Raw genomic sequence first — 14,393 nt, forward strand, 5'->3', positions numbered from 1 at the left:
TCTCACTGACCTGACTGGGCACAAGGCCTCCAATTATTCCCATGATAAGATTATATTGACATTAGTAGCCCAAAAATGAAATTTACAACTTTGCCATTTCCGCTATTGTGACAAATGACTCTGGATTATAAGAACAATAGCAAAGAAGCAGTTGAAGCAGAGATGATGATAAAGGACTTGTTTGGGGGAAAAGGACATGACTTTGGCTCAGAAAGTGATGAATTTTGGATTGATAGCACTTGGCAGTAATTATCCAGACAGGAGCAAGGTCCTGTGTAGAGGGAGGATACTGGATATAAAAAGAGGGTTATAATTCTTAGTGAGTCAGGGGAGCCTGGCAGATCATTATGTGTTATCAGAATTTATAATGCTTTTACAATTAATTAGCTTCCCATACATAAAGAAATTCAAATTGAAGCCCCAGAGAAAAATTTAAAGTAGCTTAAAGTCTCCAGATGGCTTGGTAGAAGATGTCAAAATCCTTTAGGACCAGGAGAATGAAATCCCAACCATTGTCTACTAAATTAGCAACAGGATTTGTACCTGAATAGAACTGAGGAAAGAATGAGGAAAGTGTGACCCAAATATCTGAAGAACAAATACACAAATAGTTACATAAGAAATGGAATCTGAGAAACCTGGCTTAAATTCTGTCTCTTTATCACAACTATTTAAAATAAAAAAACAAAACAAAACAAAAAAAAAAAACAGTAATTCGATTGTGGTCAAAGTAGGTATTTTTGTGGTATTTTCTTTTGAGACTTCTCCACTGCTCTGATGATCATCAGCTGCTCTACTGATAGTATGTCCCATGTGCTACTAGCTATTCTCCTCCAGAGAGAAGGTGAAGATCTCATCTCTGTGCTCAGAAGTGAAAGCTCTGCTGGGAGATCACTCTCTCCTAGTTATCATTTTGCCTAGAAGAACATTGTGTAGAAGGCTGGGAAACTGCCCAGCTCCCTGGTGCAAATGGGAGTGGGTACTATTCAATTCTTATCACTATTGTTCTGTAATACAACTTGAGATCCAGGATGATGAATCCCCGAGAATTTCATTTATTTTTGAGAATTGTTTTCACTATCCTTGTTTTTTTGTTACTTCATGTGAAGTTGAGAATTGCTTTCTATCTCTGTGAAGAATTGAGTTGAAATTCTGATAGGGATCGCATTCAATCTGTCCATTCCTTTTGGTAAGAAGACAAATTTTACTATGTTAATTCTATTGATCCATGTGAATAGAAGATCTTACCATCTTCTGAGGTCTTCTTAGATTTCTTTCTTCTGAGATTTGAAGTTCTTGTCATATAGTTCTTTCACATACTTGGTTAGAGTTACACCTAGATATTTTATATAATTTGTGACTATAATAAAGGTTATTTCCCTTAGGCCTTTTATACTTGGTGTAGAGGAAAGCTACTGATCTATTTGAGTTAATTTTCTATCCAGCCACCGTACTGGTATTTTTTATCAGCTGTATGGGGTCTCTAGTAGAACTTCTGGGTTTCTTATATACAGTCTCATATCATCTGCAAATAGTGATACCTTCATTTCTTCCCTTCCAATTTGTTTTACTTTGACATCCTTCTGTTGTGTAATTACTCTAGTTAGAACTGTGAGTTCCTCAGAAAATTGGAAATAGTTATACCTGAACACCCAGCTATTCGACTCTTGGGCATATACCCAAAAAATGCTTGACCATATCACATGGACATGTACTCCACTGTGTTTATAGAAGCCTTATTTATAACATCCTGAAGCTGGAAAGAACCCAAATGTCCCTCAATAGGAGAACCAAACAATAAAATATGGTATATTTACACAATGCAATACTACCCAGCTATTAAAAGCTAGGACATCATAGATTTTGCAGGCAAATGGATGAAACTAGAAAATACGAACCTAAGTTAGGTAACCCATGCCCAAAATGGCATAAATTGTATGTACTCACTGATAATAGGATATTAATAAAAACAGTTAAGATTATCAATGATATAACCCACAGACCATTTGAAGCTTAACAGGAAGGAAAGCCCAAGTGTGGATCCTTCAATCACACTTAGAAAAGGGAACAAAATAATCACAGGAGTTAGAGGAAGGGAATGGGAGGAATAAAGGGGCAGAACCAAGTATATGAAGAGAAAGGAGAGAAGCTCAGAGTGCCAGAAGAATGAATGGAAATTTTATGCTCAATGGAAGAGTTAGGAGAATGCTTGAAGGAGGTGAAGGGGATTGCAACCCCATAGGAAGAAAAGTGTTTCAATTAATCTCCTCAGAGCTTGGAAGGACTAAGCCACAAACCAGTGAGCAAGCATTGCCTGATTCATGGCTTCTGCTACATATGTAAGTGAGGAGTGCCTTGTCTGGCCTCAGGGGAAAAGGATTCACTTGGTCCTATGAAGGCTTGATGCTCCAGAGAAGGGGGATGTAGGAGTGAGGTAGAAGTAGGTAGTTTGGTAAGTGGGATATGCTTGGAGAGAGGACTAGGAAGTGGGATAACATTTTAAAAGTAAATAGAATAATTAATTAAAACCATATGGATACCTGATAAGTAAAATATGAAACATAAAATATGACAAATTATAGATAAATAGATGATAGATAGAAAGAGAGAAAGTTGATGTTATTTCCATTTATGGCTATTTGTTTTTTTCTCAAAAACCTTACCAAATAGGTGAGTTAGTTCAGCTAGGGACACTCTCTGTTAGTAACTCTAGCCTCAAGAATGCTTCCTTCAGTCAGTTTCAGCCAAACAATTTTGTGTGCCAAAAATGTGATGGTGTTTTACTGTGTATACATATATCTTAGCACTGTGGATTACTAGAAAAAGGCTTTTCAGTTGAGCCAGAACATAAAAAAGAAAGATAAATTAGGGGGACAAAGAAAAGAGTAGAGATGGGAGAAACCAGGATAAGAGAGATGAGGAGGGAAGGCAGAGGAAGAGGAGGGGATAGGAAGGAGTTAAAGGATGTGTGTTCACTGGGAATTTTGGTTAGGGAGTCTCAGTTATATTAGTGGATCATGCAGGCATGGAAAATGTGTGATTCTGATTTGTACCAATCATGTTTTTTATTTATGAACTTGATAGTTGATTTGATAAGAATGAGAGTCGCAAGTACTGAAATCCCAGAATTATCACATGCATTTTCTCTACCAAGGTAGGAGATGTACATTCAGGTCATCTCATAGAGAAAAGAAATTGTAGAGATACTTTGAGTTGTGGGTAGGTTACTAGAAAAGGCCTTAGCTGGAAGAAAGGTGCTAAACTCCTTTTCAGTATCAAATGCCCATAGGCATGGTGTATGATGACACAGAATGAATTGTGAGGAGGAGATCTGCAAGCTGTGGGGAAACAAGGTTGTTTCTGCCTATATTAAGCTGGATATATTTAGGATATTTTCATGGAAGCAAAATGTAAGCAATTGTTTGTTAATATGTATATAGACCAGGCTGGCAGAGAGTTTTGGAAGTGTTAAAAATGGAGACATTCTTCAAAGCTAGTGGATCTGGTGATTATAACAACTATCAGCCATATAGGAAAACAAATAACAGACCTGAAAATTAGCACTGAGAGAAAGGGGGCTGAAAAAAGGTGAAAAAGATGGGTTGCTTTCCTTTCAATATAATTTTATTTATTTTTTTGAGAATTTCACAGACCTGTAATACCCCTTTCAACTTCTCTTGCCCTCTCAGCATATCAATCCTCCTACTTCCCTGTTATCATAAACCTGTAGAGTCCAATTAATGATGCACATATGTACATGGCAAACAACCCCAAATCTCAATGTCACAAGAACATCCTAGAAGAGGAGGCAGAAAGAATAAGGAGCCAGAGGGGTGGAAGGTTGCTTTGAAGTGCTGTGCTCTGATTTTGTTTCTCAGTATCTCATTATGCAGTCCAGGTTGGATTCAAATTAAAACTCATGATATCTCTGCTTATTTATCTCATAAGTGTTAAGTCTGAAAATTATTACACTGAGCTCAAATTCCCCCCCTCTCTCTCTCAGTGTGTGTGTGTGTGTGTGTGTGTGTGTGTGTGTGTATGTGTTTGTGTGCGTGTGCCTGTGCCTGTGCCTGCACATGCCTGCTTTAATTTGAAAGAATAGAGGAAGAAGTTGAAACTTCCTCTACAATAATTCACCTTATTTTTGAGTGTTTGCCCTTCAAACATCAGGGTACTATTTTGATCCCCAGATTCTGTGTAAAAAGGCTAAATGTGCTATGTGCTATGAGACTAGCATTGGGAAGAGAGAATCAGGCACATCTCTGGATATCTAGCTAGTCAGCCAGCCTGGCCCATCTTTCAAGCCACAAGTCAGCAACAGGCATTGTCTCAAAATGGCAAGGTAGCAGTACCTGTGTGGGAATAGTTGAAGTTTGTTTCTGGCCTCTAAATACATGTCTCTACATCTACTGCCAATGCTGTATATACATTTATACCAGTATACATACATTACATGTATACACATAAAATAACAGCTATGATCTAACTAAAACCATGATCCTTCATGTTTGGCATACGAAACGTATAAGAAATAGTAATAAATATTATTCTTGGGATAAACTAAAAAGTGGAGACATTGAGAAACTAATAATAGGCCAGGGTTGGCAAATGTCTCCTCAGTGGGTCAACATGCTTGCTGCCAAGCTTTATGACTTGAGCTAAAACCTCAGGACCCATATGATTACATAAGAAAACAAAGGCAGATATCCACATACACACACATACACACACATACACACACACACACACACACACACACATATACACACAAACATAATATTTGAAATTATTATGCCCAAAGCAATGGATTTATAAAGAACAGATTATCCTTATTCTGTGGTTTTCTGTCCTGAAAGTTTCTTAACAAATAAGTAAACCAACAATGTCAACGAGAATCGCAGAAGCCTCCCAGCACTGACAAAAGCTTCTCATTGAGGGGTGAGGTACAGGGGAAATTAAAGACATCCTCAGACTTATAGGTACCAAAAGTCCTTTCTTGGATAGGTTATCAATGCTTCCCTTATAGATCATACCCTTTCTAAAACTGTTTGCTCATGATGAAAGCAGTTGATTCTACAGCCAATCCCCTCCCTTCAAACATCAATTCTCATACAGATCCACCATAGCCAAGAGTTTGCCCAAGGAGATATTAATACTTGATAGTTCTGTGTTTTCATTTACAGAAATCTTAATTTAGCGTATAGTAAAATAGAAAAGCAAATGTATTTTTATGGTGTATCTTGAATGCTTCTGAGGCAAGTATTATTTAATGCTGGCTTTGATGAACAGCAGTAGGCACATATGAGGTCCTTCCATGACCCAAAGCAATAATTCACTGACCTGTTGTAATAAGTTTAATTAACAACGAGAAAACAAAGTTATCTCCCATGAAAGGAATGCCAGTAAGTGTTTCTCTAGAATATGTTGGCTTGTGGGCAAGACTATGGAGAATTACCTTGAATAGCAGGAAGATGTACCCACACTGAGTGCCACCACAGCTTAAGCTTTATAGAATGGATGGACAGAAGCCATGGATGAAACAGGTTGGACACTAGCATGTGAACATGCTATCTATCATACTCTGCTTTAGCTGTGGATACGATATGACTAGCCTCCTCAGCTTTCTGTCACCTTGATTGCCTGACAGTGATGAATTATAACCAACAGTTGTGAACTGAAATAATAAATCTTTCTCACGGAAAATGCTTTTCAAGGTATTTTATCTGAGAAATAGGAAACTGAGTTAATATAACTATGCTTTTTTAAAAAGTGTGTTGACTAAGTGTGTTAACTCCTTAGGTGACACTGGATATTTTTATAAACTCAGCAGGTGATTGCCCTGCATAAAAGAAGAAAATGAATTCATAATGACACAGTTTGCTCATTCATCATTATACCTTCAAGAGAAAATTAAAAGCTGTCTTCTTGATTGATTCCTTTCCAGCACAGTGATTCTCAACCTATGGTCCTAACCCTCTGATCACATTCAAGATATCCCACATACTACATATTTACATTCTTATTAGCAGAATTAGAGTTACAAAACAATAACAAAATTATTTTATTGTTGGAGATCTCCACAACATGAGGATTACAGCATTGTGAAGGTGAAGAACCACTGTTCTAGAAATATCTTAAGTTATGCCAATATTTTCAGCCTCCTTTTGTTCAAGGTGTATCCCAGTTAAAATTCACTATCAACAACTCTCAAGATAACATATGAATACGATGGCTACAGAAGAAAATGTTATTAATTACCCTGAATGTGAAGGAGAACATGCTCCTTTCATGGTTCTAGAGTACAAAAGTAGCTTCATAATATCTTACAATACTTACAAAGAAAAGCAGACCATATCCTATTTCTGATTGCAAGTGGCAAAAGGTTATTCAAGAACTTAAAGCTACTAGCTTTGAACTTTTCATTGAGGCATTATTTGATTATCTCCTCATCCCTATAGTAATCCCCATAGAGTACAGGAATATTTTTATTTCTCAGCTGATGCACACATTTTAATATGTATATATATGAAAGTCTCAAATAAAATAACTGTGGAAATACCTACTCTTTTAAACTGCTTAACTTATAAACATGATGACCTGAAATTTATTCCGTGTATCTAAATCAAGTTGAGGCGGGGGTGATAGCACATATTACCAGTCCCAGCAGTGGGGAAATGGAGATTCCAAGACGTTTGTGGGACACTGCTCAGCCAGCACAAGCTGAGCTGGATATGTCTGACCAACTGAAAAGTTCTGAATCAAATTATGTGATGCTCTTAGGAAACATTGAAGGTTTCTGTATAACTGCTTTTTTCACCCACACACATGAACATACACACAAATGCATTCAAACACACACACACAGACACAAGCACACATTTTAATTTTAAAAATGAATAATACGGTATTCCATAGACATATTATGCTGTATGACATGATCCATGTGGGTACTTACTGTAGGAGCATCCATAGACCTCCACTCTCATGCCAATCTTTCCATTTGGATTCCACTCTAGGGGCACAAAGCGAACAAAGCGGGCTCTCACGGCATGCAGCAGCTTGTGGTGAACCACACTGTTAGCATTCATGTTTCCTACAAATGTCTGAAGACAAAAGGAAATGCAGTGAGTTATGTACTACCAAGCCATATAAAAAGAAGAATGCATTCTTATCCACTGAGGCCTTTGGGGGAATGTCAAAAATAACAACAAAACCAGACAAAATAAAACAAAGGCCCTAGTTTCCCTGACATTATTCTAATGTGGTGACAGCCCTGCCCGAGGCGTTACAATTTTTCACAGGCATCAAATACTATTAGTTTGGATGTTCCTCTGCCTCCTACCATCATACCTTGCTGAAATTTCTTAATAAAGGAAGCTGCAGGGTTCGACACCTGAAGATTTAAAAGCTAATAACTTCATGGCATTCCAGTTTCCCACATGTTTATACTTATTGTGAACTATAAGATACCTGATAATCCCCTCCTGGAACAAAAGGATTTTATTGAAAAATTGTCAATGTTATCTGAGGCCAGTTATTATGCAAAGCACAAAACATCATCAGCACCCTTTTTAAACTTAAAAGAAAAAAAATTTGGGCAAGATGGGAATCCTATAAGGAAATACATTTAATACATTAAATCATTCAGTTGCCTAGTAATAAGAAATTATTCTGAAGTTCAGTTCTGACACTGTCCTAATCCAAGGCCCATGATTGTTTTTGTAGTTCCTACTCTCTCTGCAACCATCAGGTTTTACAAAAATGAATCATCACAGTCTAGCTATATGAGTAGTTAACCATTCTGTTCATTTGTGATTGATGTTTATTTGCAATATTCACACTAGGTCTGAAGAGATGGCTCAGTGCTTAAAAATGTTTACTCTTAACTTCACCCATCCACCAGGATTAGGTCAGGGATCTTGGAGAAGTGCATGAAACCATCATTTTACTAAACCAGCATTGTTATCTAATTCCATTCTAAATATTTCCCCTTATATGGAGAGATAAGTGGATTCCTCACCCCACATCAAGGAAACAATTTGTTGAAACAAAGAAACTATCACAGAAAACCACAACTGATGAAAATGTAAAGAACAAGTAACTGTAGGATGCTCTGTGCCAACTGATACATACATCTTCAACAGGACTCCAACACCTAAGGTTCAGGGACCAGTTTGGAAGAGATAGAGGAAAGCTTGTAAGAATCAGAGGAACAGAACATTTCCTGTGATATTTAGTCTCTTAAGAATATCAAAGGAATTAGAACCATGGAGTCTTACCCACACAGCTGCCTAAATAAGACCCAAACAAGCACAACACAAAAAGACATGTGGAAAGAGAAAGTTCAGGAACTAAAGGCAACTAAGGAATGCTGAGAGCAGGAGACATAGTCTTTGCCTGAGAACCCATCTTGGTTATCCACTATCAAATGGTCAGTACCAAAATCAGATACCTATAGGCGGCATTGTACAGACTGAAGAGGGTTTATATATGAATATGTTTATGTGAATGCATATGTGTATATAAATATGCTTATGTGTATGATTATATATATATTATTTATGAATATATATATTAACAATTTATAGAAAGAAAGGTTGTAAATTTGAGAAAATGAAATGGGGAAGTACACGGAATGCGATGGAGAGAGAAAAGAGAAAGAAAACATCATAAAATTATTTATTTTAAAAAATAAATCCTACAAATAATGAATACTCTTTAAATAAGCATCAAGAATGTAGCTCAGATTCCAACACCCATATGATGAGCATGGAATGGTCCCATGCAATCGCATAATGCCATTATTAAAGTGCGAAGATATAGTAGGGTTGCTGAGATTTTGCTACACAAAATCCAAAAGCCTATAGTTCAGCAAGAGGACATACTCAAAGGACAAAGTCAGAGAGTAATAGAAGAGAACAAATGAACATGTCATCTGGTCCCTGTATGTTCTCAGACATACTCACGCATGCAGATATGTCCACATATGCCACATACATATACATGCTTCACAACAAATACACACACACACACACACACACACACACACACGTACAGATGCAAACACACACAGAAACACAATACAAGACTTGTTCCATCCACTTGTATTATGTCTCATAGCTTTTATCTACATGGATTATTATTTTACAATGATCATTTTTCTGCAGATGGGTTCCAATCCTAAACTTTAAAAAAGTATCAGAATCAAATAACCACAATATAATTTACCATCTAAACCACTTTAAAGAACAAAATTCTCTTCAAGTTATTGTGTATATATTATACAACTGCTCCAATTGAGCTTGGAAAGATTGTTGTCTATATCACAAAGACAGGCTGTCAGCTATTACTCAGAAGTGTGTGTTTCATCATGATTGTCCTTCTCAGCTTTAGTAAACTATAGACAGTCTTCCTGATCATGTGCCATGACCCCAAACAGTACAGACCTGATTTCACTCTAATAGTCAAAGGAAACACCAAGAAAAATGATTTTTAAAAGACAAAAAGAAGAACTTCTCCTCCCTAACACACATACACACACACACATACACACACACACACACACAGAGAGAGAGAGAGAGAGAGAGAGAGAGGTGGCAGACAGAGAAAGAGACAGAGACAGACAAAGATAGACAGAGACAAAGGCAGAGAGGGGGAAAAGGGGAGGGGGAGGGAGGGAGAGAGAGACAGAGACTAAGACAGAGATAGAGAGACAGACAGGGACATGGGCAGGGACAGACAGAGAAAAATTCTGTAATGATATACTTGTGAAAATACCATTGTACCATTGTGTGAAAATATATTGTATATTCTAAGACAGAGACTGATTCCTTGAAACCCCATGCAAAGCATTTGAAAATCAACAGTTTGTAAATGCCATCCAGAGACCTGTCTCTCCAAGAGAACAAAATAAAGGGGAGGAAATACTAGAAGCTGAGAGCTAACCATAAAGGCATTTTCTCATTTTGATAAGATAAATTTAAAATGGGATGGGGTGACTAACATGCAAAACACAGAGTTAAAGCCGGAATGAATAAACCAGCTTCCAAGTTCAGAACTGTTCTTCTGGAGCATGTGATAAAATGGGTTTGCATCAGACTCTCAGATAATGGGAATGAAGAAATTATCTGCTAGAAATTGGCCTGCTATTGATAACTTGCAAGAATGTAAAATATTGTATTTTATGAGAGAAAGGAAAAATCAAAACATGGAACTTTCTGAGTTCAAGCTTTTTTGTTTGTTTGTTTGATTGGTTGGTTGTTTTTTCTAGTAGCAAATGCCTCTTTCATCATTTTAAGTGAAGAGAAACGTACCAACACTTTCACAATTTCAAGGTCTGTCACTGATTTAGGCTAACAGGCCTCTCCTGATTTGATGTCTGTGTAGGTAATTAGTTGTAACTTTGTAGTTAATGAAAGGAGATGATTGATCCCCTTTTATTGTGTAAATATTTTTTCTAAGATTGAAACATTCTATCCAGTAATCCTGCAAGAAACTTTTTAAGCATAAGGTAAGCAAATGAAAATTTGAATTATGAAAATAATTTCAAAAAGTGCCTGAAAGTGACTAGATTCACTTGGTTGCTCCCTGCTTGAGTAACAATAACAGCTGAGAGTCACTATCAGAGGAGCAGAGCCAAGCTACAGAGAAGACTTAGACCAGACAACAGAAACCAGTCAAGCTACCTGAACAAGGTTTAGACAAACTGAACCGTATGGAAATGACATTGTCCAACCTCTTGAGCTGCCTGAAGGTTGTACAGTAGGCTCCAGGATTACCAGGTTTTACCCATGAACTATCATCCATGCTGTGTTAGACCTTTTTGATGCAGCTGTGTCATTTTTTGCTCTTGTAACTCTTCTTGCATGTTCTGAAGGGGCTGAGGTAGTAGAATAAACTCCATTTTGTTCTTAAGACTACATTCTAAGTAAACATGCCCTTAGAGAAACATGGCCAATGAAGAGGCAAAAGAACAGCAGGACAGATTTCATCTTTTCCTCCAAACTCTATTTTAAGCTGCTGTTCTTCGATAAAGCTAATGTCTAAAAAGTTACTGTCTGCTGTCCTTGAAGTGATGTGGCTGCCACCCTTGGATTCTGAGAAAGAGACTAACCTTCCACTTTACCCTCTCATGTAATGCCAAGGATTAGAAACACCCACTTGCAGTTTTTATCTTTTTCTTTTATAAACCCCCTTCACCTAGAACTGGGGTTCACTCTCCTTCCTATTCCATCAGGAAAGTAGCATGGTCCAACCCAAAGCTTGAATAAAGATCATTCTGTGCTTGCATCAGAGCTGTGTTTCCTGGTGGTCTCTTTGAGGTTTTTTTCAATCTAGACACAACAGTTCCTGAAAACTCCAACAAAACTCACTGGCTCACCAAGATGGATGTTGGTAGTATCCATACTTTGGTCTGTTGTGGCTTCCCTGAAAGGACTCTAGCTATCCAGAGCATGGAAAATAATGTTCTATAAAATCCTATAGCAGGATTTCCCCTTCTCTCCCATTTCTTCTGCTCTAGTAGAAACCATTAAATTACATTCCTAAAGCTAGTCCCCAAGGTCTATTCCCCTATTTGCCACTTTTATGTCTTAGGCCGACTACCAAAATCCACAGATCAAGTATTAAAATCCACCAATCAGAAGTTTCCTTTGGCTTACGTAACTAGCATGCCCAAATTAAAATTCAGCACCTCACTCTAAGATGGAGTCTCCCCTGTACCATAATAAACTGCCATTTTTCCAGGGGCCACATCTGTCTTCTCTCTATCTAGAGACACTTGTTTGTCCTCTGGGGCAAATACCCATCTCCCTTAGACTATTCCTCTTGTCCCTCACCTTCTATCTCCTGCCTGTCTCCAATTTCCTACCTTTTGTTCCTCTCAGGCAAAGAAATCTCCCTTGTGTTTTGGTCTTGGGGCTCCTGGGCTGATACTCATCATTTTATTCCTTTTCTGGAGTGAGTAGGCATGTCTTGCCATTCTCCAGGAAGTATTGGCACATAACAAAGTCCATTGCATTCTGCCTCTTTGGTCTAGTTTTAGCCTTTATGGTAAGGAAAAATGAAAGAATTTCAAGAAACAATATATCTCATTTGTCTTGATAGACACTGCTATACATTAATATGACTCATTTTTGGAGATGGTATAAAAGTATTTATTGAATGTATAGAATCTGGAAGTCCTGGGATGATATGTAGCACGGTCTTGGTGGTATGGTGAACAGTATAAGTGAACTGAAACTTCTGCCAGCCACAAAGAAACATTGATGGCACACTCTTGCTGAGCTATTTGTGGTATGTTGAGATTATTCATAATGTGAAATGGATTTATCAGGATATAAAATTATGAATGATGCACAGACAGCTTTGAAGGGGTTCTGATTGTGACCATAAATAGGGATTGGTTAATGACAACTATGCTGTAGCATTTGAGAACATTAACACACTCACGCTCATTCTTTATTGGTAGGAAGAACCCTAACCCCTGACTATTCAGATAGAGTAACTATACCACAATAACATATGTGCTCACTTCAGTGATTCTCTCATTAGAAATTCTCCAGGGAAGCTGGTATTTTCTCAGTACTACCCATCCCTGGCCCAGCCTCTAACATTCAAACTTTTGCCAGATAAAAGGCCATTTGGTCACCTTGCTCCTCTACTTCAATTTTATGATCTCACCTTAGGATCATCCTCATAGGCATTTCAAAAACTGAAATCCAAATGAAAATCTGTATAATGTGCACTTTATTGTTAATATAACTATATTACTTATTTTGCTTGCAAATCCTATCATATATATTGTCTAAGATATACCAGGGAGAACTCTTTTGCCACTTAACATGTGTCCGTTTCCATTCACACTGACCAGATGTCATAAACTTACTGGAGAAAAATTTCTACCTTATAGGTATATTTAAATTAACTATTTCATCTACTAGAAGTTCAGTTAGAAGAACAATACTAAGATCTAGACAATAAAAACATCAAAAGCAACAAGCCTTCCATGATATGTAGGATTCTATGACCATGACACTTCTACATACCTACATTTAAGCACTTAAAAATAACTAGGGATTAGAGGTGACTCAAACAGGAAAGAGATCATCAGACAAGCATGAAAATATGAGGTCAGTTTCTCCAACACACATAAAAAGTGAAGCACTAAAATGCAAAGGTATAATCACAGCACTAGGGAGATGGTGAAAGGAACCCTGAAGTTCATTGGTCATTAGTCTAGCTGAATTTTAGTGTTAGGCTCAAATTTTTGCCTCAACAAATAAGGTATAGAATAAATGAAGTGGTTCAGTGGGCAGAGGCACTTCAAGACCTGAGCTTAATCCCTAAATCCTGCAAGGTAGCAGGAGACAACTAACTACTGAAGGTATTCATTCTACAAATGTTCTGTGGCAGATGTACCTGAATTCATAATACACACATATGCCCATACACAGGATCCCCCAAACACACACAAAACAAAAACTTGAAGTGGTTATTTTTTCATATTCTATTATCATTTGTCTAATTTGATAGACAATTATGATTCCCTATAAATTATTTTTACTCTCTGCTATTGATATCTTAGATCATTCAGAGTTTTAAACATCAAAAAAGAATCTCCTTGACCCTGACCATGTGTATATTAATAGCTAATCATCTTTGATTTAAAAAGAAGCTTCTTTAATAAGTAGCTCTAACATAGGCTGACACCAGTAAGAATCTTGCCAGCAGTACAAACAGTGGAGTAGCTTCTTTATGACAAGTGTAACTGTGTGGTTCAATTATTGTTAAAAACTAAAGAAAGCTTATTTGTCAATTTTTTAGTTATTTTTTTCACTGCTAACATAATGGAGAAACTTTATTCTCATGCAGAGTTAGCGGGGATACAGTCCATCATACTTGGGAACACATAACATCAGGAACAGAGACATGCTGTTCACATTGAATACACAGCCCAGAAATAGCTAGTGACCAGAAAGTAGAAGATCACTGACACTCCATGTCCACCTCCAATCAGTAACTCACTTCCTCTAGTGAGGCTCTATTTCCTAAAGGTGCCACAAAAATCTCAAACCACCGTCTTGGAATCAAGTGTTTAAAAATTTAAGGATATTGTGGGATGTTTTATATACAAGCAAAAATATCAACCAAGGACAAAATAGATGTATGAATTTGTTTCCCACTGTCTTGAGTGAAGTAATCAACAACTTTATTCATAAAGGCTAAAGGCATTAAGTTATTGATTGCAGATGGTTCCCACCAAAGCTTTCCATTGTGTAGGACCTTGAAAGGCAGTCTGTGTTCTGGTTGAGAGAGGGTCCCCAGCAGATATTCTACAAGGGACAGACCAGACAACAAGCTTCTGACATGAAACCCTCAACTCCATAATCCTG

The 14,393-nt window shown here is 37.3% G+C and overlaps 1 protein-coding gene across 2 annotated transcripts in view; it reads right to left on the bottom strand.

Moving 5' to 3' along the window:
- Window positions 1-14,393, bottom strand: part of LOC127697709 (contactin-associated protein like 5-2) — a 909,987-nt gene that overhangs the window by 562,796 nt on the left and 332,798 nt on the right. For both annotated transcript variants that reach the window (XM_052201021.1, XM_052201020.1), the window contains exon 4: window positions 6,956-7,103. In XM_052201021.1, the coding sequence (XP_052056981.1) occupies window positions 6,956-7,103 (148 nt within the window). The remainder of the gene's footprint in view (window positions 1-6,955; window positions 7,104-14,393) is intronic.

This window comes from Apodemus sylvaticus, chromosome 12 (assembly GCF_947179515.1).
Source record: "Apodemus sylvaticus chromosome 12, mApoSyl1.1, whole genome shotgun sequence".
In the NCBI taxonomy this organism is placed as follows: domain Eukaryota; kingdom Metazoa; phylum Chordata; class Mammalia; order Rodentia; family Muridae; genus Apodemus; species Apodemus sylvaticus.